The 25,965-nt window shown below is 43.7% G+C and overlaps 1 protein-coding gene across 1 annotated transcript in view; it reads left to right on the top strand.

The window, feature by feature from the left end:
- Positions 1-5,656: 5,656 nt before the first annotated feature.
- Positions 5,657-25,965, top strand: part of ANO1 (anoctamin 1) — an 83,726-nt gene continuing 63,417 nt past the window's right edge. Inside the window, exon 1 of the mRNA XM_082484815.1 lies at positions 5,657-5,771. Coding sequence (XP_082340941.1) covers positions 5,714-5,771 — 58 coding nt within the window. The 5' untranslated portion in view covers positions 5,657-5,713. The remainder of the gene's footprint in view (positions 5,772-25,965) is intronic.

Raw genomic sequence — 25,965 nt, 5'->3', positions numbered from 1 at the left:
GCAGCTGCAGTTTGCACGCAGAAGCACTGTGGGCTGATTTTTTTACTTTGGACTGTACACCACAAAACAAAACAAAACAAAACAAAACAAAACAAAAAACAACACAACAAAAAAAAACCCAACGAAGATACATGAGAAGTGTTCTTATTTCTCCTATGCTGTTTACCTGAAGCTTCAGTTCAAGAAGATAATAGCTGCTGCTAACTGTTCACCACACGGATCAGAGAAGGGAACATACGCTTTCCTGCCTCGTGGAAATGGCCATGGACCGATAAACTTGTCCTACAGCAAGAAGGGATTGAGATTAGGAGAAACTTTTCTACACACAAGGGTAATTTTCAGTGCAGCACCAGTTTCCTATAGAAGCTTGAGACTGGTGATGGCCATCTCATGAGTTGGGAAAACTCGGATCAGCAGTAGCTTGGGTCCAGTTGAATCTGCTTTGGGATAGAGAGGGTCACTGGATCCAAAGACAGGGTTAAAAAAAGCTGGAGTGGGCTCAGTTTCACTCCCCCACCCCTCCGGCCCGCGCAGCTGGGCTAGCCACGGCTGTCATAATTTCCTTCCATCAGTAGCAAGGGGAGAATCGGAGACCGACTGTGACTCACATGGTCTGAGTCAAATCTCCTCTTTTGCTGTTCCTGTGAACACAGTTTACAGCATCTTCTAATTTAATTTCAAAGTCCTGGCTGGGCTCTTGGGTGGTGTTAACTTCCAACTGTAAATTGCAGAGGGAAGAAGTGGGAGGTTCCTCTAACTTTTGTAAAATGACACTTGGAAAGTTCAGCAGCATTAATGGGAAAACCCTGCGCGTATCCATAGTGGCTAAAAGTAACTAGTGAAAGCATTTCACGGGGACATGCAAAAGGGAGTGATTTTCACATATGCAGAAGTAGGGGAATTGTCTTCTAATTTTTTTCTGCTCTTATGCAGAACTTCATTTTTCATTTCTCTTACATTGTCTAAACTTGTGAAAATCAGTCATCCTAAATATTTATTCTTACTTTAGGGAATGTGTGGTGACCCCCAACCTGCTTCTGCCATTGGCGCAGGCAAAGACCTGCAAAATAGTGGATGTTTTTCACAATAGACATTGTTTGATTCAGTCCTTAAACTGCCTTCAGCTTTAGGCGTATATTTGGCATACTAGACATTGCTGTTTACAAACAGTAACATTTTTCTCGCTCAACTTTGGCAAAATGTTAACACACACACAAAAGGAGACACTGTTCACAGAAGTAATATTTAATAGAAGCGTGCACAGAAGCACTTGCAAGATTGGGGCATTGGTGAAATAATGTTTTTAGCAGTATCTGCATAATAATTCTAACACAGAACTACTCTTGACCTAATGGAGTTCATAATGAATAAAGTAGCCTGTGCTTTAGGTACATGAGCTCTATATAAATGCTAAGTGTTATACAGCCAAAAGACTTGCCACACTCTGAGGTCCATCTAGCCCAGGACCCAGTGGAAAGTAGCAAGGAAAGGAGATAAGAAACAGAACATCCTTCCCCACAAATGCCTTTCCAACAACCAGAGGCTTAAGAGCTTACAGAGCTGAAAATTATAGCCAGACTACTTTGTACAGTAGACACCGTTGGACCTATTTTTCATAAGTGTTTCTCATCCCTTTTTAGAAAAAGTTCTGCTTCTGGCTTCACTTGTATTGCATGAAAATGTAACGATGCTCTGTATCCATAGTTTTGTTATATTTACTATTACGTAATAATTAACACAGTAATCTTATGGTTTCAGCACATTATGTGGAAAAAAAAAATCTCTTCCTGCTCATCTTAATCTTGCCACCTGCTATTTTATCTGGGTATGCCTTAGTTTTTATATCGTGACTTATCATTCCCTGTTTATCTTTCCTGCATTGCCCGTGATTTTAGGGCTCTCTGGAGCCTGATCTCTACCTCATATACAACATAGCCATAAACTTTCTTTTTGCGTGTGCATCAACGACAGCCTGGGAGCGTGTCGTGTGTAGTGCCGAAGGCGAGGAGGCAGGGGCTATGCCACTGTCACCACCACGGCCAGGGTTTGTTTCACCATCATGTGATTGTGTTCACGCTGTTTCGGGCGGCTGCCAGGGATATGGGCTCTTATCTCCGGATGCCCCAGCCGAAAGGAGAGCTGGAGCGTATCCCTGCCTTCACTGCGTGCCCCTCAAAAGTGTAAAAGACTTCATAAAAATAGTTCAGAGGCAACTGCAAGGCAGAGAGGGGGTTGGTGGGCTGGTTGGTTTCTTTTGCCATTTGGGATGGTGGGGCCAGCGTTATGTGCAGGCATTTCCCCAGAGCATGAGCACCCTGGACACCCAGAGTTTTTGCTCAGCTCCAAATCACAGGAGCTGAGAACTGCATTATTATTGTTATAAAGGTACACAATACATTTTGCAGGAGCAGACTATAAATATTTCCAGCAAGTGTACTTACTATAGGTGTGGATGCCAAGCAGCACTGTCTCCTTCCTAATTGTTAAGAAAGCATTTTTGTTTTATTGCATAGACAGTAGATTCTCTGTCCCTTTGCCATTCTTCTCCCAAGTATGTGTTGAGATGGCACACTGGGTTTATCACACGCCAAGGAAGAAAACTGTAGCTGGAGTCTCTGCTTCCTATCAGCTCAACAGCCTATTTTAGCTCATGGGGCTCTTGAAAAGACAAATCGTATTTCCTCTGCTCTCGTGCACGGTCAGAGCCTGAGCAGTCCCACTGCTCAGTTCTGTCACTTCAGGTGCAGGAGTGGCCCAGCCTTTGCTGTCAGCCTAATTACAAAGTCTGTACGCACGCACGGGGCGGAGCCCAGGGAATATTGACAGGTAAATGAAATAGTGTGTGGAAGCAGTACAGAGTGACGGAGGTCAGGCAGCCTCTGTCCAGATGCATGATTTTCCCGTTATCTTTATAGCTCTTTCCAACAATGGGCTTCTCCAAAGCAGCTAAGGGATCTGCTAGAGCTCCTCCAGGGGAGTGGGAAGAAAACTTGTCCTCCTGCCTCACAGTACTACCAGGTGGAGCACAGCTTCCACAGAACACCGAGATTTTTCCATTTCCGCTCAAATCTGGGCCATGTCAGCCCATGATCTTCTAAAATAATACTAGGCAATTAATGTATTTTAATTTTCAGGACACTTTAAAAATAAATGATTGCCCATTAACACCTAAACACCTGGAATGAGGCAGCAATGTTAGCTTTATTTTTATTTTTTTTCCATGCACAGGGCTGGTATACAAACTTCATTTTTTAAATCCTGCTTGTCAGACTAAAACTTCCTAAAGCTTGTTACAAAATGATGTCATCGGTCAGCTGGCCTGCCTCTGGCTGGGCTTTCAGTAGAGAATGACCTGCAGAAAAGGTAGCCCTTTGATGCTGAGCCTGCCCTGGGCGTGCGTAAGTCCAGGCTGGGTTCCCGCCGCAGCTGTAGTCAGCGGTTGGTCGTGGAGTTTGTGGTCATTACGAGATAGGATACTGGAATCCGGCATTATTTCCAGATTTCTTTGTGTTTCACATTCGTAAAACAAATATATACGTTGGGCTTGTGCCCACATTTGGTTCTGTCGCAAATCTCCATCCAAAATAAATTAATTTTAGGCAAAGGAAAAAGAGCATGCTCCCAACTGCCTTTGATCTCCGGTTAAGCAAGCCAGTGAGGCTTCAGTTCAACACAATCTACTTGCCTGTTCGTCTGCTAATAATAAAGTAAGTAATATGCATTTTAAAAATAGTTGAAATCCATACTGTTTCAAAAAAGCACAAAAGTTAAAAAGGAGTAAAAAGATACAAAACGCAGCTTTAAAGCATCCCAACTCAGTTTCAAACCTCAAGGGATTATATCCCCTGAAGGAAAAGTCCATACGCATAAATTCCCTTGTTTATATATTTATCTCAATTTGTTTTCTGTCCCTTGTGTCAAACCTCCAAACCAACCCAGCAAAGATGTGTTTACAAGTTTAAAAATATAGTCCCACAGGGGTAGCTGAGCCATAACCCGCTATCTTTTTGGTACCAAAGGAGAGTTGAGAGTGGAATTAGGACCATGATCTAAGCGGGAGCAGTGTCCACTCCGTCCTGCCGTGGAGAGCCCTGTGCTACCCCCCGATGGTGCTGAGCACCTTGTTTCCCGAGCAAGGGGAGAGGAGGTTGCGTGGCCCCACAGGCCAACTGGCTGTGGCTCCACATACCTGCGTTGTAGCCTGGGGGTGAGTACCACCAGCAAGACACCACTTGGCGATGTCCCTTTGGTGGGTGCTAGGGGAGCGGGAAGGGCCCAGGTGCAGAAGCAGTGTGAGGAGCCCTCGTAGAGTGATCGCGGGGTACTGGGGGCTGCCTGCCGGAAGTCGGGAAGCCTGCGGAGCCTGTTTCCTTCTGCAGAGCCCTTGCGCACTTCTGTCTTTGAATGCATTTTTGGAGGGTGAAGTGCTTGTCTGAGATTAAAAAAAAAAAAAAGAGAAAGCAGTCAGAGAATGGTGCAGATAAATCTGTGTCAGTTTTGCCAAAGTGGGTTTCTGCAGCAGAGCACGGGGCCAGGCAGCAGGTTTGGAGAAGACTGGGGAATCCTTGTGGGGCACTGAAGAGGGGTTTAAGTCTGTGGAGATGAATAACCCTGGAATCCTGTTCAAGATCCTGTGCAAATACTGCAGCCGTCCAGCCGGAGGTGGAAAAAGCGAGTGGCAGCTATTTTACCCCTCACACTTTAAAAAAAAAAAGAAGAAAAAAAGTAATGAAAAGGTATTCTGTGAGGGCCCAAGTTGGTTGGTGGGTACTGCAATATTCCGAGCATCCCTCCTGGACCAGAGCTGGGGAGGGGAGGGCAGGCGACCACCCCAGGCGGGCACAGCCTCCCGGGACACGATCGGGTGGCTGTTTCCGTGTGGGTGGGGGTCAATGTGTCACTGGTGGGGCCCTGGGGGCGGGGGGGAGCCGGGCTGGGGACAACTCCAGCCTGGACCTTGGGCGAGGAGAGAGTTATCACCAGCAGCCACAAATGACGGCTTCACTTTGGTGAAAACCAAGACATGCTTTGTGCATGCTTTGTCTTTTTTTCCCTTTTTTTTTTTTCTTCTTTTATTTTTGTTAAACTGAAAGGTGCGGGAGCTTTTAACATCCATTAAAAAAAAAAAAAAATAATAGGAAACGGAGCTGGGAAACGGTTAAACTGGCTTCGTTTCGGGGACTGCAGGGGGCTCAGCTCCAGCCAAGCTCCGCACCGCCGCCGCGGGCGCTCCGCGCTCCCCCCGCCGCCGCGGGCGCGCAGGGCGCGCTGACCTTTCGCAGTCGCGCTGCTCCCCCCCCCCCCCCGCCCCGGCCAGCTGCCGCCGTCGTTCCGGCTCCCAAGGTCAGGTCAGCCCCGCCGCCGCCGCCGCAGGTAGGCGCGGAGCTCCGCGCAACGTGCGCGGGGGCGGCGGGGCGCGCTCGGCGCTACCGGGCGGGGAAGAGAGCAGCGGGGGGGTGGGGTGGGGAGCGTCACTCGGAGGGCCGCTCCCCGCGGAGGGCCGCGCTCCCGGGCGGGCCGGGCCGCCCGTCGGCGCCCGTATTTAAAGTCTGCCCGGGGGGCGGCGGGGGAGCTGCGCGGTGCCGCTCGCTGGATGAACGCGCCCTCCCCGAAAAAAAGAGAAGGAGGGAGGGGGGGGGGAGGAGGAGGAGGGATCCCGGCAAGTTGAGTTTTGGTACCAAGCGTGAGCTGGGCTGCGGGGCTCGGATAGGAGATGGATAAGGATGAGATCCACCTGCGCAGGCTGCCGGCCGCAGCGCCCTGGGGACCGCGTAAGTCTCGTGCGGCGGAGAAGGTGCGGGGAAGGTGCGGCAATGAGGGGGGGGCTGGGGGGGTGCGCTCCTTCCCGGCTGGGAAACCAGCTCCGCGGGCGGCCGCTCGCCTCGGCCCCCCGCCCCGAGCGCCCCGATAAGGGATTTATTATTAGCATTTCATCGCCTATTTTTAAAAATCCAGGAATAATCTCTGCGAAGTAGCAGGGAAATTAAATAGCAGGGAAATTAAATAGCCGCCTCCTGTCTTCCCCCTCCCACCCCCGGAAACGTAAAATAGCGTAAAGTCCTCTTTACCTACATTAATATAGTAATTAAAAGCTCATCTAACCCCGGGAAGCCAATCTAATGATGAAAAATTGCTGGAGTACAAAGTATATGGGATAAATCCTTGAGTTGATGATTGCTGTTAATTCACACTGTGCCATGGAAGACGGGGGTGGGGGGGTGTCTTACAGAATGAAGTGGTTCTGTCTCAGATTGTCAGTAATGTTTTTACAGAACTGGCTAAATCATGTATCTTTGTATCATTAACTAATGTGTGCAGCAAAATAAATTATATATATTGGAAGGGGAAGATACATTCCTTGGCTGAGAAGTTACAGAATGTTTAGAGCCAAAGAGCAGATCGTTTAAATGGTAGGGGGTGGGAATTTCCTTGGCTTCCCTCTAGAAATAAATCACAGCTCAGTGTCTGGGTGCATGCATGCATGTGCACCCACATATGCATTTATATAAAATCTTCACGCACACACACTGTGTATATAAAACCTTCACGCACACGCATTGGAACACAAATTCTACAAGCACTATTTACTGAACACATTTTTCTACCAGTTTAGAGACAATAAAACTAGAACTGAGATGCTAACCAGGAACGTACTGGAACACACTTGATTATCCAGCTGAATTGTATACAAATGAAGTAAATTTAGCATGGCACCATTTATAAATTCCATGCTTTACAATCAAAATTCCAAATCTAACTGTTTGCAGCTAAGAATAGCACGGGTAGCCCTTTTCTTTACTCCCTCTTTTTGAATTCCCATGAAAACCGTTATCCTAGAGTCTACTCGTTAAATGGCCAAATATTTCCCTGGAGTTCAGCCCATTTCTAAAAGAAATGCTGTACACCCATCAAACTCAGAATGAAGAGAAAACTATTTCTTTAATGTTTGATGCAAAAACCCAGCTGGGCTTTATATCTAAGTACCAGGCGCCGGGGTTTCTGTATGCTACTGGTTGTCTCACGTTAACTTATTTATTAAAATAAGGAGCTCGAACTTTTCAAAACTGAAATGGGAAGCAAGTAAAGCATGGGAAGCTGAAGCATTATCACAGTACATTAACAGAGATATCGGTAAGAGGACTAAATGATAAAACGGCACTAGAAAGCTCTACCATTACTTGTGGGGCAGGTGGCAATTTATCATGAGGTAATCACAGCGATAGGGTGAGAGTCCTGAGAAATTGTTTGAGTGCCTCTTTATCTTTGAGAAACTTTACGTAAGATTTTACAGTGACACTCTATTTAATTTACTGAATCACCCATTAGCAGCATGAACACTGTGTACAAGCTATGTTAATGAGTTCAAGGAGCCGTTTTGTTCTCGGAAGGGCGTGTTTGTATTTCTGTTGATAACCTATCCAAAAGAGCTTGTTTGTAAAAGCTGTTTATAAGATAAAACTCCTGTCTAATTATGTAGCAGATCCGTGTATTGCGGTACAAATCCTCTCCAGTTCTGTGGTAGCTTTTGCATTGTTGCTGGAGAGCCACGTGGAGACTCATCCTTGATGTTTTTACATGGTCTTTATAATCAAAGAAACCTCCTGCAGACAGCTAAGGAAACTTGCTTGTTCCAAGGAGTTAGGGAAAAGTTTGGGTCAGTGAGAGGATGGCAGAAGACAGGAGAGTGAAGGGGAACCTATACTCCTCTGAGGTCTGGGTAAATACTGTCAGTTACCTACATCCAAAGTACTATTTTACTTTTTGCGAGCGTTGAAAAAAGTGACCTCAGTACATTATTTTTGCCTTTCGGTGGCATGAAAGGACAGGTGTCCTCAGCTACATCTGTGCCCTAAGGACCCAGACATGGCAGCTGATGGCTGCCCGATTATCTTATGCCAATTCCTTCCTTATGCTCTGGGGTAATGAGTGTATCTAATGAAGAAGGGGCGAGGGTCAGAATTGGGGTGGGCTTTGAGGAAAGGTACTGGTGTGTTGGCTTCTGAAAAGACTGCAGTGATATCCTCTCACTTCAGAGAAAGGCTTAGTGGCACTGGGACAAGTGCTCAGGACTAAGCACAGGACTGGGAATCAGGTCTTTACCTTCTACGTTTCAGCAATCAAAAATTCCCTGAGCAAACATCTGACCCCTTTGAAAACCACAAGAGTTTTTGTCACTGACTTAAATGTTGTCATACTGTACCTCAGGAAATGAAATGTTTTCTCCTTTTTCTCTGGAAGACATCGTTCAAGCCGGAGCTGGGACTTCCAGCACAGCTCCGTAGGTTTCTAGTATGTGTTACCCTGCTTCCCATGGTAACAGTGCAGCTATTTCCATTAACAGTGAAAACGATGAAACATATTAAGCTAATAATTAATCAGAGGTGACAAGGGACTAATAACTGTATTGATTTAATTAGGACTTCTTTTCCAGCTCTGTAACTTGCAGTCATGCACATCATTAACTTAATATTGTAATTTGTAGTAATAACTTATTAATTCCTGGGGATGAGCACATCCAGAGCCGAAGCAGCAGCTCTGACTGTGTCCTGGACCGCAGGCTTGTGCCTCGGACCGCTGAATCGCTGCGGGAAGCGTGCCTTGTCCTGGACGAGGCTGACAGCAAGCAGGGCAGTTTGTCAGTCACTGGAAGTGCTTACACAGCATTGGGGTGGTGGGAAATGGGGCGTTGCGGAGTCAGATGTGGTGGATGCACTGGTAAGGTACATGTAGCTCTATGGCTACACACTGCGGTTGTACGGGTATGACATGAAATATGGGGTAAAAGTAGCATGCCAAAACAGAAGGCAGGAGAGTAACCCTGGGAAGTAGCAGTATTTATTGGCATCAGGAAGGGAAAAATGTCCCTTTTGACTTTAATTACACCCTTTGGATTCTGGCGATTTTGAGAAAAGGAAATGCTTGGGGACATGCTGTGGTTGGAAAATAAGGCTCGCTTTAAATTAGGATCACTTTGGGGACAAGGAAGAAAGGAAGGGACTGTAACAGGCATGACAAATTTCAGGACCTTGCTGTGTGAAGGGCTGACGAATGCAAAGTTGGCTCATCTCCCCCCATTTTTATGGGGATACTTGGCACTTGCTGGGCCATGCTTGGCATCTTATGCAGCCGGGTCCTCAGCAAGTCACCTTCTGATACTCTCCTGAGCAGAGACTTCTCCAGTAGGCAAAGGAGGGAGAAGTTGCTGTCACTGAGAGCCTAGTGCTAAATATACGGCTGTAGCGCACTGTACAGCAAGGTTTGTGACTTCTCGGGGGGGAAAAGATCCTGTTAGCCTCTGCACAGAGTGCCATATCCTGCTCTGTATTATCGAGGTACTTGGAAATCTTTGTACTGTACCGTCGGAAGGCTGAACCCTCTGCTGTATCTTCATTTGCTGCAGAGGGCGGTCAGCCTCAGTGGAGAGATCTGTGCAAGCCAGAAGCACTGAGCAGGCTCCAGAGGAGGGCCTGTCCAAAGTCCTTGGCATTGTCCTTCGGCAAGACGATGGGGAGTTTGAAGTACTTAAGCTATCAAACATTGATTTCGTATAGAGTTTTTAGGTCACTGTCTAGGTAAACCATTAGACTGATGAGCTCCATGAACAGAAGCCACCACTTTTCTCTTTTCTTGTGAGCATTTTCAAGGATTCTGGGAAAAGTACTTCTGCACATGTTCTCATATTTTATTATACACGCCAAGTTAGCAATAGTGGCATGAAATAGTTCTGCTTACTTTCAGAGACTACAAAAGCAGTTTAGCTGGGAACGATGTGTGCCAGTATGGGAATATTCACCTTCCCGACCTTACCCATGTGCGCTGCCAAACTTGAGATTATGGCAGGACTCGCAGTTCTGTCGTAGGCACAAACCCCAAGAGGGGTTTTACAAATGACAACTTTTCAGGGGTTGGCAGCCTACGTGCCTCGCTGGGACCCTATCACCATGTTATTTTCAGTGGTGCTAAGTCATCTTGTGCCAGCTGTTAGAACTGAGTAATGTAACGGCGTAACGTGAGTAACAGTGCGCAACTTTTTTCCGGTACTTTGAAGAGCAAAAAAGTAGTGGTGTCTCCATTGTTGCTGCAAGGTAATTTATGGTAAATATAGACCTTTTAGGAACAACCGCAATGGCTGCCTTTCTTGCGAGGCTCTGAATGCGCAGGAAGTAAAGTTGCTCGTGCTGAGCTGTATTAGTCACCGCCACTGCTCCGTAGGCTAGCCCACATGCCCTCAAGGGAAATAGATTTGTATTTATTTGGTTTAGCCTTTGATTTGTATCCCTCATCCCTCTATTTCTGAAAGTAGTACTACATCCTGGTGGGAGGGCCAGCCCTTCTCCCTGCCCCCTAACCTCCCTGTATCCTTTAGACTTTATCTGCCGGCAGCTGACCCGTGTCCCCGCGTACATCCTCGCTTCTCGTTTGTTCTGTTTCTTTGTGCTGCGCCGCCTGTTCTGCCGTTTCAGCTGGCTTTGTTGCTCCCAGGGTCTTGTCCCCAGAGCAGCATTGTCTCTCCGCTGCGGCTGGCCCACATGCCAGTGTTTTCTCTCTTCTTCAGACTCCCACAGTTCACATCTTTGAACCTTCTACTGGCAGTCTGTCCTTCCAGCCGTTACGGAAACTATTTCCAGATTTGAAATGATAGAAAGAATAGTAGTACTGCTAGATCCAATGCCATTCCTCTTTAGTATCTTTGCCTGCTTACCTTATCTGCGTATCTGATTTATTCTTGGCAGCTCTGTTTCTGTGCTAGGACCTGGATGTACATTCTTGTTCCTATGAGTGGTGTATTAATAATATATATAATCACTGAAATGTCCCTTCAGACTGCAGCTCTGAAAAATAGAACCTTTTCTATTTTTTCAAAACTGACGCAAACACCTATGACTTTTTGCACACGACTGTGAGTGCTCCGAGGGAGTTTTAAAATCTGAAATCCGTTATGAAAAGGCTAAGTGGTTTGCAGGCATTAACTGCTCTTTTTATATCTTATATCATGACATCAGTGATTACAAGTTATGGATTCCTGGCTCCCAGTCCTCCTGGTTTACCTCTCCCTCTATTTGTATCCTGCGTAGGGAGAAACTTGATGAGTATGTACTAGAATGAGAAAAAACGTTGTTTTCTAAACACATTGCAAATATTTGTTGCCTCTTGTACATCTTCATTGACGTCAGCTGATGTCCTGCCTGCAGAACAAACTTGGAATATGCAATAGGGATCTGTGTGTTGATAAGTAAGGTTCACTAAGAAAAATTTAAAGAGAGAAACACATTTCACAGCACTTGGTTAATAAAAAAGGGAAAAGATTGGCAACTAAATTACATTTCCAGTGCAGATTCGGGACGCATTTTTAAAAAGTTACTAGGAAAAGTGAGCAGATGCTGACTGCAGTGACATCATAGATGTAAAAGTAAGGGATGCAGAGTCCTCTGAATACCTTTTAAAACTCTTCTTTTTAACATGATATTGTGGGAGTTTTATAATTGGTCTTAAGGAGAGGAACAAGATTCAAGGTGGAAGTTTCACTCAAAGTTTTAGTTTTTTACTGCTTTGAAGTAAGGAAAGTGGCAGAAACGTGTCCAGTGCAGCATTAACAGTCAAAGAAAAACCTATTCTGTGTTTATGTCTGATCATTTGTAGTATGGCATCTTGGCTGACGATGTACCGCAAGATATGTCAACGAACGTGCTTTGCGATTCTCCCCAGATTTTGGCAGGCAAAGATTCAAAATATGATATGACTTTATGCTTGTGGTATGATTGCCCAGAAGAAATGTACTGCGGACTGCAAAAGATGGAAGCTTTTATGCAAATACCATTAAATTCATCTCAGTGTGTTGCGGCGCTCTTGTCCTGAAAAAGTTTTCTACTGATGGATGCGTTGCTATTTTGGCAACCCAGCAAGAGGAGGAAAAAGAAAGGGATGTGTGGACGTACTGCATTTGCTGCTGTGTTTTGGGGCGCTGAACATCCGTATTAAATCACCTGTTTGGTTTTGGTTAGCATTGGCACGGTCTAGTTATACGGAGAAGCTGAACTAGACCTTGAGACCTTTTCTTTTGTGTTAACCTGGTATGGACATTGTTAATAGAAGGTGTGTGTTGGGGATGTACCAGCTGGTGCCACGATGTGTTGGAAGGGGGGTATCAGCTGTAGGACCACTGAAAGGTTAAGACTAAGCAGACCATGTCGAAGCGGCTGTAGCGCCCTTTTCCCGAGGCTCGCTAGTGGAAAGTACTACATTATTGTCTGTATCCTGTGTTCCTGGCACGGAGTCTGAGACTGGTCTAAAGAAGGAAAATGGTTCTCTGTGTGTAGTCTGAATGTTGGTATGTGGTCAGCAAACCTCATCCAGATGCTTGTATCTTGCTGCATACTTTTGAATGTTGTTTTTCTGATGAATGGCAAGAACAGGTTTCTAAAAATAAATTAATGGTTTTCCCTTTTTACTTCCTGTGACTTAATATACTTTATTTATCTATATAGCTACTAGTCATTGTCATTCTTCAGCTTACAAGAGTATAAACAGAAATGAGCCTGAGTCACAAAGTAAGGATGTGGCGCCAGGCTTTTTCCAGGTTTTTAGCCAGGTGTAGGAGTTGCAGCCCGGGGCTCGTGGAGGGAAAGGGCTGGCTCTGGGGTTGTGCCTCAGGGTTCTCACAGCTGAAACGGGCAGCATGGGGCTGAAAGGTGCCCCCCTGCCACTTTCTTCATCTTCTTCCAAGCTGGTGAGACCTTGCAGCTCTGTGCAAAGAGTTGTTAAAAAAAAAAAAAAGTGGATTTTTAAGGTTAGTTTATCACTAACATAATAAAACCCAAGTGAGATTCCAGTTAATTATTCCTCTCGCACTACTCCTAAGGTTGGTCAGGCCAACATCCAAAGCAACAGTTGTTACTCTCATTTGATCTGGTCAAGCAACATCCTTTAACAAATTTAGTCTCCTAGGGTGTATAGTCAATTCACCATGCCGCTCATAGCGTGCCCCAAACCAATCATAAACTTGAATCAAACAGATCTGGAAATAAATTAGTGTTATTGGGGGTTTTAGGAAATGATCTCCGTTCTGTGGTCACTGCCTACTAAAATATAAGGCTGCGCTTTATGACAGTAGCATAACATGCTATAATTTTGTATACTCATTAGAAATGTGAAGTATTTGGCCCGAAACATATCGAGCATCACTTCCCTTCCCAGAACATACCTTGGGAGTATCTCTCTTTGTTGCTAAGCAGCACATCTGTATGTTAAATAGGAAAGACACCTTGTGAGGTATAGCGGACAATACGACTTTGTGTTGTCTGGACCTCTCTGTATACACATACCTGTGTATTCAGGTATGGCCAACAGGAGTGACTTTGTGTCCCATGGGAGAAGCAGACTTGCTAACAAACAGAATAATGCAGAGTGAGTGTCAACATATTCCATTTTTTTATCAGCGTGAATGATTGTATAGAGGGCACGAATTGAGTAATCCTTAACTTCCATTTCAAATGATTCAGTTCAGCTCTACTAAAAGTCTGTGCAGTATTTTTAGATATGTTATTTGACCTTGTATGTAGTGGAAGATAGTGGAAAATAGCCACACGCTGTCCATGTATCTTGATCTTGCCAATACATACGTTTTTCACATTTTCATGTGCACCATGTCTGTTTTGCTTCTTATGGGTAGCTTTGCTTCCTTCCCTTCTTTCTCTTCTCATTAGTAAGTTTAGCTTCATCCTCAGCTATTCTTGCTGTTGAATTTTCTATTCTTGTTGCTTGGTGAAAGCGACTGCTTCTCTAAGAGCTGCTGTATAGAGTATTGCAAAAGTTTTCTGTGCTTCGCTTCTAAATGTTAATTAAAAGGAATCAAAGCTTCCTGAAACAATAACCTTCCCCCTGGATCCATGTTTGCAGTTCCTGTGAGTTAAATGAAAGTCTTTCTAGAAGTAGACAGGGACAGTGTTTCATAGTCCAGAATATGTTGTTGTCGCAGGCTTCTGGGGAAAGGGGTATCAGCGCTGTACCAGTAGGGTGGTGTTTGCAGGCTCCATCAATTTGTCTGGGAACGGTCTCCTAGGGTTAAGTGTTGACATCAACAGGGACGTAGATTTGAAATGCTACTTCATCTTTACAGTTGCTGTCAATAATCCATTTGGCAGATAGCTGAGACCAGCTAAAAGGCACGAGAGAACAGCCTAAGGTACGTTGCGAGGACATCCTTCAGCTAACAGAGACAACAAATTCTGTGCTACAGATTTGTATTTCAAATTCAGTCACTTTGTAGAAATATGTTACTCTGTGTGCCCTGAGCTGTAAGATGATGTTTGGGCCCCCAGAATAGGAACAGATCCTGTTTCTGAATAGTTGTACTCGAGGACATGCAGGAGATCCTCCTTTAGCTCACGCGGTAGGAAGCCAGGTAGAGAGGCAAAGGCTGAACAGAGAAATCCTGTCCCAGCCCTTTTGTACATGCTTTAGAAGTACAAAGTATTTCTTTACCCACTGATCTTAAAGGACTTAATAAACTTTAGTGACCCATCGGGAGAGCCCATCAACTCCCTTTGCATCGCTTCCATTCGCTGTTGCAGAACTTTTGTTATATGGCAAGAACAGTTATGTTGAACTGATGGGTTTGACAGGTAACAGAAAACAAGAATTGTTATTTCAGTTCACATGAAATGGATTCAGCTGAAAGAAGATAACTTGTCCAGAATATGACCATGTGCATTGTGCAGGTGAGAGTGGAAGAAGCAGAGCGGCGTGTGTCTGCCCCGTATTAAACAGGGTAAAACTGCTCGAGGTGCTCCTTAGTTAAGAATTGGAGTTTAGACTGTCAGGCTGTGCTTATTCACTCTGCTGTTTACTTTGCAGGGGACTGCTGAGTGTCAGCACACTGGAAAAGCTGGCCTAAATGAAATTGCTTATTTTTTAGAATTGCAGCTGATCATTTTCATTTGAGAATGAATCTGCTCTCTCAAACAGGCTATGAGTAGTGACAGGTCATCGACCGCAAGAGAAATTGTGCTCGCCGGTACAGTTCTTACACTGCTGTAATGACTTGTCTTGTGTGTGTTGCGATAAAGTATTTTAATTAATCTTAACCATTTAAGTCCAACTGACAATATAACTGAGTAGTGGGATAATAAAAAAAAAAACCAAAAACCGCATACTGATTACCAATGGAAGAGGAGAAACAGGTTTTGGTTTAGATTTTAAACATTCTGTTACATACCAGATGCGTATAAATCAAACCTAAGCCTTTTAAAGCTAATAGTTTCTAAATGGCAGGTGAATTAATTTAATTTTTAAACTTTCCTTGCAGCATCTTGATAACAAGCTTTCAGTTAAATGAGCCAGATTCTTGTTTCCAAAACAAGATCTTTGTTGTCTTGATAACATAAATTAATGAAAGCTTTCCCTTTTCTCTTTCTCTTTCTCTTCAGTATATTTTCTCAAAATAGCTCATCAGGGCTGTATCCTGCAATTTGCTGTGCCCTCTGGCCCTCGTCCAGTAAAGCACTTAAGCAGACAACTGTCCCTGGGTTTGGTGGGAAGTGGGCAACAGAGCCCAAGACCCTCCCGTGTGCCCCGACAACTTCCATCCTTTTCTGTTTTCAAGGGAAATCTGCAGCACACTTCCCACTCTGTGCAGCGTTTTCTCCACCATACATGAACAGTATTTTGCAGTACAGTCCTGATCCTTTATTCATGCATCTATTTAAGGGGTTTTAAGAACTATTTAGTTGAAGTGGAGGATTTTGCATTTCAGGTAGCTTCTCGTGAACTCCGCTCTGGCATTCAGCGGAGATTTTGCCATCCATCTTAATTTTGGAAGCGAAGCACATGTCTAATGGTAATTGAAGAGTTCAGCATCTCACCAGTCATGGCACTAAATCTTTAAAGTAAAATCCAGTCAAAGCAGTTCCTGGGAGCCTGCGATTGATTTCAGTCCAGCAATTACTCTGTATTGACTGACTCGAGCACATTGTCCGTCAGCAGCGGGAGTTGGCTACAGAGACTTGGTTGCGGGAAGCTTTCACGTTTTGCAGGTGGCAAATAAAATCAGGGACCCTAGTAAACATATTTCAACCTCAATGTGAACAACCTGATGTTAAAAAAAAAAAAAAAAAAAAGGGGGGGGGGGGCATTTAAATCTCATGCGCTATGTGAAGGGTGTATATGTGCTGTCATTTAATAATGTAAGTAGGAAAATAAAGATTTAGCATAACCAGATTATTACAGGGGAACGTCTCTCCTCTGGAGTTTAGTATTGCTGTCAGACCAAAACAGGGAGCTAATTTCAGATTTTACCCTTTCCCAAGTTTGATACCATCGCTCCCTCTGTTTCTTTGCATCACGTCCTCTTTGCAGCTGCTTTCTTTTTTACTTTTTTTTAAATTTATTTTTAAGATTCAAAAGGAGGAGAAAAGAGGATATTGCAGAAAGAGAGACTAAACTGGGCAGGGAAAGTGTTTCAGCTATCCACAGGCAGGAAATCTGAGCTCCTCTGGAACCTGAATGAGTCCTGGAGCAGTCTCGTTATTTTTATATATTTATTTCCCTGTTTGGCTGTTCTGCCTGCTTTTCCCACGTTATCATCAAAGTGGCCCCAGAAGGGACAGTTGTGAAACAGAAACTATCTGTGAGTAAATGAACAAACCCAGAGTTTTTGTTAAGCTACAGATGCCTTGTTTTTAGCAAAAACAAACAACTTTAATTGCCATAAGTATTTGCAAATGTTGCTGCACTCTTCTAAATGTGTTTTAATGTTGAGGGGGGGTGGGGTGGTTATGGGGAAAGGCAAGAAGAGATGTCAGTGGCAGCCCCATCTCATTGAAATTTGGGTTGAGCCAGCACATGGATGGTGGTTTCTCCCTCCTCCTACTCTCTGCCCTGGTCTGAATGCAGCTAGGTTTGCAGCAGTGAAGCTAAAGGGAAAAAAATAGTTTCTTCCCCTGGTTCACATGAACTGCTTTGAACTGGAACAGATGTGGATGTACAGAACTATCTGCTTACAGCAACTGTTCCATTTATAACCGTGGGTTTTCTATTCAGGTCTCTTTATCATTTTAACTTATTTTCTGTTTCCACATCCTTTTCCACAATAAAATATTCTTAACTAAATGGGTTTTCAGCTCACATCCGAAACCTTTGCAAGTACTCTTCCTTGCATGAATTTACAGTGCCAGCATTATTGTTCAGTGACTTTTTGCTAATAATGGTGGCCAGTGGAGGCAAGGTCGAGTTTGGGTTTGTGGTATTTGTAAGATAAGGTTCAGAATATTGGTTTATTACCAAATTAGGGCAGAATCCAGAGTCGGATGTAACGGTGATAAAATCTCACAAAAGGTGTTTGTAATATCTAACTTCCCAATGGCATTTCTATTAATTTTCTGCTTTGTTGAACTGTATTCAAATTTGGTGTACAGAATAAGTTTGTGTGCAACCCTGACCAAAAGTGTTCCAGTGAGTACAGATAAGAGATTCAAATTCAACCACAAAAATTCGGGCAACGGTGTTGTTTTTGCTCTGTGTTTTTCATGAACACCTACTTCAGAGTAAGTTCATTCACTGTTTGATTTGATTAAGTGCTCAATAATTAATTCCCCAAATGCTCTGCTAAGTAAGAAGGTGAGCCCTGAAGTTTCCATTGATCGAGACACTGGGATGTGTCCTGAGATGAAGAAAAAAAAATGCACGTAGTCACAGATGAAATCAGTAGTGGTGTTGGGTTAAAACAAATCAGTTATGCCTCTCCAGTTCTGCGCTCACTTGAGGGGACCATGTGGCCTTTATTACAAAATTAGGAATTCATTTTTTTAGAGTTACTTCAGTTTCTCTGTTCTCTAATTTTCTATGGAAACAGTCAGTTGTTTGTATATTGGAGACCGTACGTGTCAAGTTCTTTGTTTTAGTTCATTGCTTTTGTCCTTGACGCAGAAAACAAAAATTTCATCAAAGTTATGGAGGCAGATAGGATTTTAATGTAAACCATATTAAAAGTTGAAATCCTCCATGACCGTGGGATTTCTTAGGGTTCAGCCATGAACTACCTCCTGCACTACCTTCGGGAAGGCCAGAGATTCTTCATCATAATTGAAAGATGCTTTTCTCTTCTGGTTAATTCAATACCAACTCTAAAACTGGATGCTGCAGTCCTGTGAAGCAATGTTGCGTTGGTGTTGGGATACTCTGAGGACCAGCCTAGGAAGGCAGGGTGTCCCGGTACCCCAGGCTATGGATTCGTCGCAGCGTTGGGTAAGAAATGCTTTGCTGTTGTTGGGTTACCTTCACTTCGCTCAAGTTGCACGAAATTAAATGAAGATAAAAGTAGGTATTCACAGTATGGAAAAGAGAGTTTCAAATGTTCCCCAGCAACAAATAGATGAAGAAACAAAAGGAAATTTTGTGCTTAATCTGTTTTTACCAAGGTCAAATGGATAAGAGATCTCTCTCCCTCTGTCAAGCTGATATGGTGTAGGCAGGTTTCTGACACACAACTTGCACTCGCTTAGACTGACCTAAACTCTTGTGTAATTGCACCCTCGGGGTGCACCTTCCAGTGTGAAGTGTTTCTCTTGCTCTCTTCTCCTTCCCATTACCGGTATGCTTTCTGTTTGAATAGCTGTAGCTCACTTTATTTGCTCGGTTTAATTTTCATTTAAAGTTTCTTCTAAGAAAAAAAATACAGATACTCAACTGCAAATATTTTTTGGTCTCTTGGAATGTTTTTGATTACACTGCATGTTGCCACCACATAGAAAACCCTTTCCACATTACCCCCACGACAAAACTTTTTGCCTGAACTCTCCTAGTGTCCTTGCGCTACCCTTCTGCAGCTTTAATAAGAATTAAAACTTCATGGGAATGTACCCAGTCCACAACCACATCAAAGCTGTGGTTGAAGTCCAGTTTTAAAACAACCCCCAAAGTTGGCCAAATCTGTTTTTTCAGTTTTGATTTGATACGTTATATAGAGACCCTACTTGCAACACTCAGCGAAGGCTGGAGAGCAAACACTGAGTTCCCAAAAGCTAATTGCTGTCTGGACTGAGGCAACATCTCCTTTATCCATTCCTGTAACTTGTCCACATGAGTTGTTTTATCCTCTCTTTTGCCAAAGCACCATGTAATTTGTCTGGTTTTAATATTGATCAGTAGTAATTTCTTAATGTGAAGAATGTGCAGTGAAGGAAAATCTGTTTACAGTTCTTTGATAGATCAGTTCCATTTTTGTTGGCATTTGCCAGTTTTATTGACATTATTTTTAAGAAAAAATAATTACGTGGAGTCTGGTTTTAATCGAGGCCTTTTCTGGTTTATGTGAGGAACAGACAAAGACCTGTCACATCAGAAGAGTAAAATTAGGTGGGAAAAAAGTGTTCTTTCCCTTCAACAAATAAATCAAGCGCTTCCACCGCACAAGAATATACAGCACTGTAACACGTGTGGGCACTAAGGATAACCAGACACATCAACAGAGGGAAATCTCTGACAAGGTTTAGGTATGTCAGCTGGACATGGGATGTATCTTAGTAGACGGTCTGTCACTTTTATTCCCTAATAACTTTTGACAAGAGACAGATAATACTGCAGAGTTTATTTTAAGGTAGATTGTTTAATTTTGTGTCTGCTCTCTTTCTTCTTCTCTTTTTTTTTTTTTCTTTTTTTTTTTTCTTCTGGATACTTTCCCTTTTTCATACCAAAAAGAACAGTGGCCCCGCTATTTGTTAAGTTTGGGGATTTGGGGTAAGTAGCTGGTTATATTTGGGAAGGAAGCAATGGATGCAGAGAGCAGCTAGATGCTCTTGGAGTGTCAGTTCCTTGGCTGTGGGAGATGTGCCCCCAGCTCCCATCTCTCTGCCACATGCTGCACCCCCGGAGCTGGGCAGGAGCTCAGGAGCTGGGCAGGAGCTCAGGAGCTACAGGATCTCCGTCTGCAGGAAGAGATGATGCTCCCAAGCTGTCCTCGAGGTTCGTGTGGAAGGATACAGCTTTTTTTTTTTTTTTTTTTTTCCTTTTCTTGTTCTTTCTGGAAACATGTTGTTCTTTGGCCAGGTGAGCACTTGGGAGTATTGGTGAGTACTGCGCAGAGCGGTGCTGCTGAGTCGCAGCCCTCGGGTCCCTGCAAGCCCCAAGGCTTCCCTGGTACAAAGCTCCCAAACCATATGGTTGTTCAACGGCAGATCAGATTTCTAAACCAGTAGATTATCTGAACAGTACTTGTGACAAAAAGGAGATTTAAACATCGGGGACTCCAAAAAAGAAACTGTTTGTTAACCAGTGCCGGAGCATGCTTGATGCAGGCAGCTGCTGCTTTGCTGTTTCTCTACTTCCAGCTATGCTCTCACAGCACCGAATACATCCCGAGACTGAGCACCCCGAGAGGTGCTGAGTGCCCTCGTCTCCCATCGCTTCCCACGGTCGGAGGGCACCGGGGAGGAGCAGTGAGTCACAGGCAGAACTAGGCAGCTGTGCTTCTGGGGCCAGCTCATTGGGATCGAGGATTCAGGACCAGAAGAAACTCAAGAGCCCTCTTGGGACCAACGTGGGAGCATAAGAGCTGTCCAGAGAGGCTGCACCTGGGAGGAAGGGGATTTCTTTTTTAAAAGTTCTTGAAAGTGGGTAAATCTGTTCTGTCTTTTCTAGCTTCCCAGCATACACAGACTGATTTGTTATACATCTGTGGCACAATCGATAGATGAGGCATTGGAATATCTACTCACCAAATTTGAAGGGTACTGTGGGAAACCAGTGTGTTCCTTTAGGCTGGTGTTCCCCCAAGCCACAGTCTGCATCCAAGCGCATCCCACAGCTTCTTTCAAGAAGGGGGCAAGAAGTCTTAGCCCAAAGAGAGAGAGGATCATTTGCCCCTGAAGAATTTTCTTTCAGGCTCAAAACGTCTGGGTTCCAGGTTGGTTGGTAAAGTGTTGTTTGAAAGGCTGTTTTTGTAAAACGTGTCAAAGCCCTTCTTGAATCCAATAAGCTCTTTGCATCGATTGGTTTCTTGTCGCAGAAGTTTGCCAAAGTTTGTGTGAACAAGTGTTTCCCTTTGTGTTTTCTGTATTTTAGTGATGTTTTATAGCAGCAGAAGTGTGCTGTAAGGAACTCTTTGTTTAAAAAAAAAAAAGAGGGAAAGATCCATCTTGCCTCGCTGAATTTGTACGGTAAAATTATGAACTTGGGCCATGAGGGTTATAACTAGCATTTCTGAGCCCTCCCATCAATAAAGTGTTTTGCTTTCCATTGTCTGTGGTTTTAGAAGCAGGGATCTTACAGCAGTACCAGCTTTAGCTCATCAGAGCGATCTGGACAGTCCCTATGGATCAGTCTCTTTGTCATTTTGAGAAGATTTTGCTCCGTTCTCACCATTCTCTTGCTTAAACACTCCCATCAATCATTTATGAGTCTGCCTCCATGCAGCCTTCACCTTTCCTTGGACTTAGTAGCACTATTTCTTTCCACCCTGATTTACGTAATAGTGTTACGGCTTAAAACGATGATCCTGTCATTCCTTACTTGATGCATGTAAAACTTAAACCCAATCAAAAAGTCCAGATAAAAGTAAACATATGAGTGTGTACACAGATATCTAAAACCTGCTGCTATACTAAACCTTTCTGAGAGCACTGAAGGGAAGCTTATCCTTTAAACTTTCTTTATAATGTTTTATGAGGGAATAACTGGTAGACTGTTAGCTTTTATTTTTCGGGGGGAGGGGGGGGCAACCATCATGGAAAAATCTGTCTGGAGTAAGTGAAACTGATAGTCACCAAAGTATGTGTTACAGTTTGGAAACCTCTGTGAGAGGCTGTCACCGAGAAGAGGCCAAAAAGGGAGCCTGAAAGAAAAATTAGAAAGGGGGGAGAATGTTATTAAAGCTATAATTATAAACATAGGAGGCACTCTGCTATTTTTTTCTTTTCTTTAAAACTGCCGTGTAAGCAGGACTTGGTTACCGCCTGGGAGTTTCCAGCATGGGACCCAGGAACATTTTAGTTAGGGAAGAGGGGAAGATGCATGTTGTCTTGCCAGATTTATGTGTTCAAATAATGAATTTGGACCATAGTAGTTATGAACTGTAGGATTTCTAAGCCCTCGTATTAGTGTTTTCCCACTCGCTGTAACTCGGCTCCAGCAGGCAGGTAATTGATTCAAAGAAATACGGGCTGCCCCTTCCCTGGAGAATGTTTGACTCCTGACTGGTTCTGAAATGTGACCTCCCTGGTCTGCTCCCAGCGTCTTGTAGTGTGTGGACATGGTCCATCATCCAGCATGTAGATGCAAATGTTTTGGAAAGGGCTTTAGAAAAGTATTTCCACCTCTGTTTTCCTTGGTACCAGCTGCTATTGCACCCTGAAAATAAAATGAGAGCCGATTCCTTTGCCTCTTAAGGAAAGGGCACGTTAAACCAACGTTCGTAGTGCTGTGTTCAGATTTCATACACTACTTGTTTGGGTGGCTTCAGAAACGTTGCGTTGGAAGACAGGCCACCGAAGCTTCACCGGGCTCAAGGGATGGGCTCCAGCAGTAAATAAGTTGTGTAGGTGCCAGGAAGGACCCACCTTGCAGGTGACGGCTGCGGTCTGTGTCCTGTCACCTGGGGCGAGAGGGTGGCCGTGCTGGTGGCTCAGCGTGCAGGCAGGAGCAGCAGCGGGCTTGCAACGCTTACTCCATGTAATTAAACACTTTGGTAGGGCCAGTGGGCAGCAGCTGCTTTGAAAATAACATGATGGAAACGTGTCAGGACATTTTGGTGGCGGTAAGCCCATGCATACTTGCAACTGAGAGCACCCTGTCTCCCCTTTGATGCCCCACTCCATGCCCTCGTTTCAAATGTCCTTAAGGTTGGCTGCATTGATGAGAGCTGCTGGTTAATTTGCTTAAACTTGCAAAGCTGTAGTTTATGGAGCACGTATATAACTTAGGGCACACGAGTAGTCCCATTCAAAAGACTGTTACGTCTCTGGGCCCGTTAGTCTGTGTTCAGCAATGTAATTAAAACCACTCTTGGCGATGGGCGAGCAAGATGGGCTCTTCTCCATGCTCTGAAGTGTTTAAATTTAGTGGCAAATTTCATAAACAGTCCAGTAGGCGCTGGCACGTATTATTCATGAAGGGTGATCCTGACAGCGCACGCTGCTTTGTAGTTTATATGTAGGGTGTCTTAAAAATTTATCTTTATGTTAATTTTTTGTGGAGCTCATGGACGTGTTCCAGTTGTGCTCTCTGTGCCCCCAGCTGGAGCTTTCATAGGAATTTTGAACTTAAGAATACGGGAAATGTAGATGGGAAATGTGGGGGGGACAATTATTTTGTGCTGTCAATACCATTTTCAGAATTTTTGTGGTATATTGAAGACTTATCATGTGGGTTTTTTGTGACACCTGAGGCCATCAAAGTCACCTCATGATAGTGAGAAATTCCACTTCCCGTGGCTTGGCCGCAGCAAGTGAAAATGAAGTGTATCACACGGACATTATTTGTTGTGTAAATGGAGGGATTGATGGCTGTTGCTCTTGGAATTTTTCTTTTTTTCTCCCTATGATGGCTTTTGTGTTCACTTATTTTATTCTGTTGCAGTCTTAGAAAAACTTAAGATGTCTTTTTAGTTTTTGTCTCAAGTGACTTTCTGGTGAAGGGTGTCATAGAAAAATACTGCTATATGGGACTATAAGAAAAAAATGGTATGTTTAGAGAAGCTTGAATGACTCCAAATTTCTGTCATCTTTCTTTGTGTTGTTATTCTTCATCCCTGTCACTACTGGAACACTGATGCTTTTGGAAATGCTTTTTCAACTTGGTCCTACAAGTTAGTTAGTAATGAACCAGACCTGTCCAGCCCAAGAGATCTTTGCTTAGCATCAGCAAGACAGATGACCTGCTTAAATATGCACAGGCTTGTGTTTTTCTTGATCAGGATTGGTGTGCTTTGCCCTTAGTGTTGTACATACTTATTTTCAGTTTCTTTATAAAGAAGGCCTTGTAGTCAAGTGGTGAGAGCAGGACCCAGCAGTCTGACCCGGGTCGTACCCATGACTCAAATTGCACTGAGTCAACATGCGTCTTGGCCAATCCAGGCTGCAGCCTGAATTATTCAGAATTACTTCAGTAAAATTTTGCATTTGGATTTAGCTTATGTGAAGGAGAAGTGGTTTTAAAGCTGTTTGAACAGGGGAGTTCTAACAGGAGAGGGTTGTTTTGTTTTGGTTTGGTTTTTTTTTAATCCGTGTTCGTGTTCTGCTCCAGCATATGTTTATTTTAAAATCTAGTTGTGCATCAACACATTCTCAATCTGAAATGTAGATCTTGGACTGAGATGTTTTAAATGTTTGAACTGAATCCAGTTTTAAAGTACCACAGTTATCTAAGAAGTACATCAAAGTTTCCTTCAGTGTTCATTTCTCATTATTATCTGTTCTGGAGCGCTGATTGTTTTTCAGTATAATTAGTGTATGCGTTACCGTAAGTTCTCTTTCTGATCTTGCAGCAGACGTGCTCTTGTGTTTACAGGGAAGAATCATATGCAGTATCTATGAAGCTAAGTTTTACTAAGTCAAAAACAAACTTTTGCCCCGATTTCCACAATTTTACATATCAGATCTGTGTACTATCAGGTCACTCAAGAGTACTGGTTTGCTTTGAGTTATGGGCACATATAGTTTGCATTTTTATCAAATTCCTCAAAGCACCCAAATGAGTTAGCAGTAGCTCTGTTCTTCTATGCCACCTTTAGGTTGGCCGTGGCTGGACAGTTGGTCATAGATCTAAAATAAAGGCTGCTAATGCTAAATTGCCCCACCAAAAATTTCTCGAAACTTGAACCAATAAAGTACGTGTATTTACCCTTCAGCATTTTGTGTTATGTGACTGTGGAGTTTTGGATCTGGTACTAGCAGCCTTAAATCTTACATTGTTAAACCAGACTTGTTGTTGCTTATCTTCCTGGAAAAGGATGTGCTCCCATGGCTTGGGATGAGAACCAGACAAGTGCAAAATACTCCATCTGGGTAAGAATAATTAGCTAGTTAAATAGCAGTTCCTCCAAAAAGGGTCTAGGAGTCATAAACTAAGCATAAATCCACAATATCTTATGTTGTACGGAACACGCTGGTGTATGCAATAGATCAGGTAGTAATTCTGCTCGGGGCTGGAAAAGCCTGACCTGGAGTACTTCATCCAATTTTGGACATTTTCTTTTGCAAGAAAAGTGTGTATCATACACTTTTGCTGAGAGGAGAGCAACAAAAATGAGAAGAAATCCAAGAATGTGTGTCTTAGAAGGAAGTAGTAGGAGAGAGGCATTTGGCCAACGGGGTTTGAAAACTTCCACTTGGGTTTCTAGGTAGAATTGTTGTTTGTGGTGGCATATTCATTATCCTTGTCCTATTCTGAGGTGTTTGGTGTTAATGCTGAAATTTGTTTGTAACTCAGAGGGAAAAGTCCGTGTTACAGGAGGGGAAAGGAAACAGTGGGAAACCCTCTCTGCGTGCATGGCCTCTGTGCCAGCTGCTTTCAGGAACTCCTGGGTCATCATGTCCAAATCTTTGCTATTTCGGGCAACCACATCACAATCCCATTCATAAATTTCTCAAGTACCATTATAAAAATAGTTTGATTTATTTATTTATTTATATTCTTTTTTGCCTCCATTGCTCTGATATGAACCTCATGCCTCCAATCCAGAGCCCCATCTCTAATGATCATCTTTGAGTGTTTTAAAATTAATGTAGTCACACGTGCACTGTATTTGTTCTTCATTGCCTTTTGACTTCTTGACCACCCAACTCGGGGGTAATGAAGGGGTGGTTTTCTAGCTTAAAACACCCAAGTTCTTTTATTGCCTTCTAGAGGGACAAGCCTCTCCCTCCATCCCTGCCACCACCCCCTCAAGTCATCTTGCATGTGTTAAATTTGAGTTCATGTTTCTGAAATAGGGGGTGATGAGTACTGCAGGCAGTATCCCAGAGAAATGCCACTTTT

The sequence above is a fragment of the Vanellus vanellus genome, assembly GCF_965231255.1.
Source record: "Vanellus vanellus genome assembly, chromosome: 6".
Lineage (NCBI taxonomy): Eukaryota > Metazoa > Chordata > Aves > Charadriiformes > Charadriidae > Vanellus > Vanellus vanellus.
The sequence above is the reverse complement of the archived record's forward strand: the minus strand, read 5'-3'. Positions and strand labels throughout refer to the sequence as shown.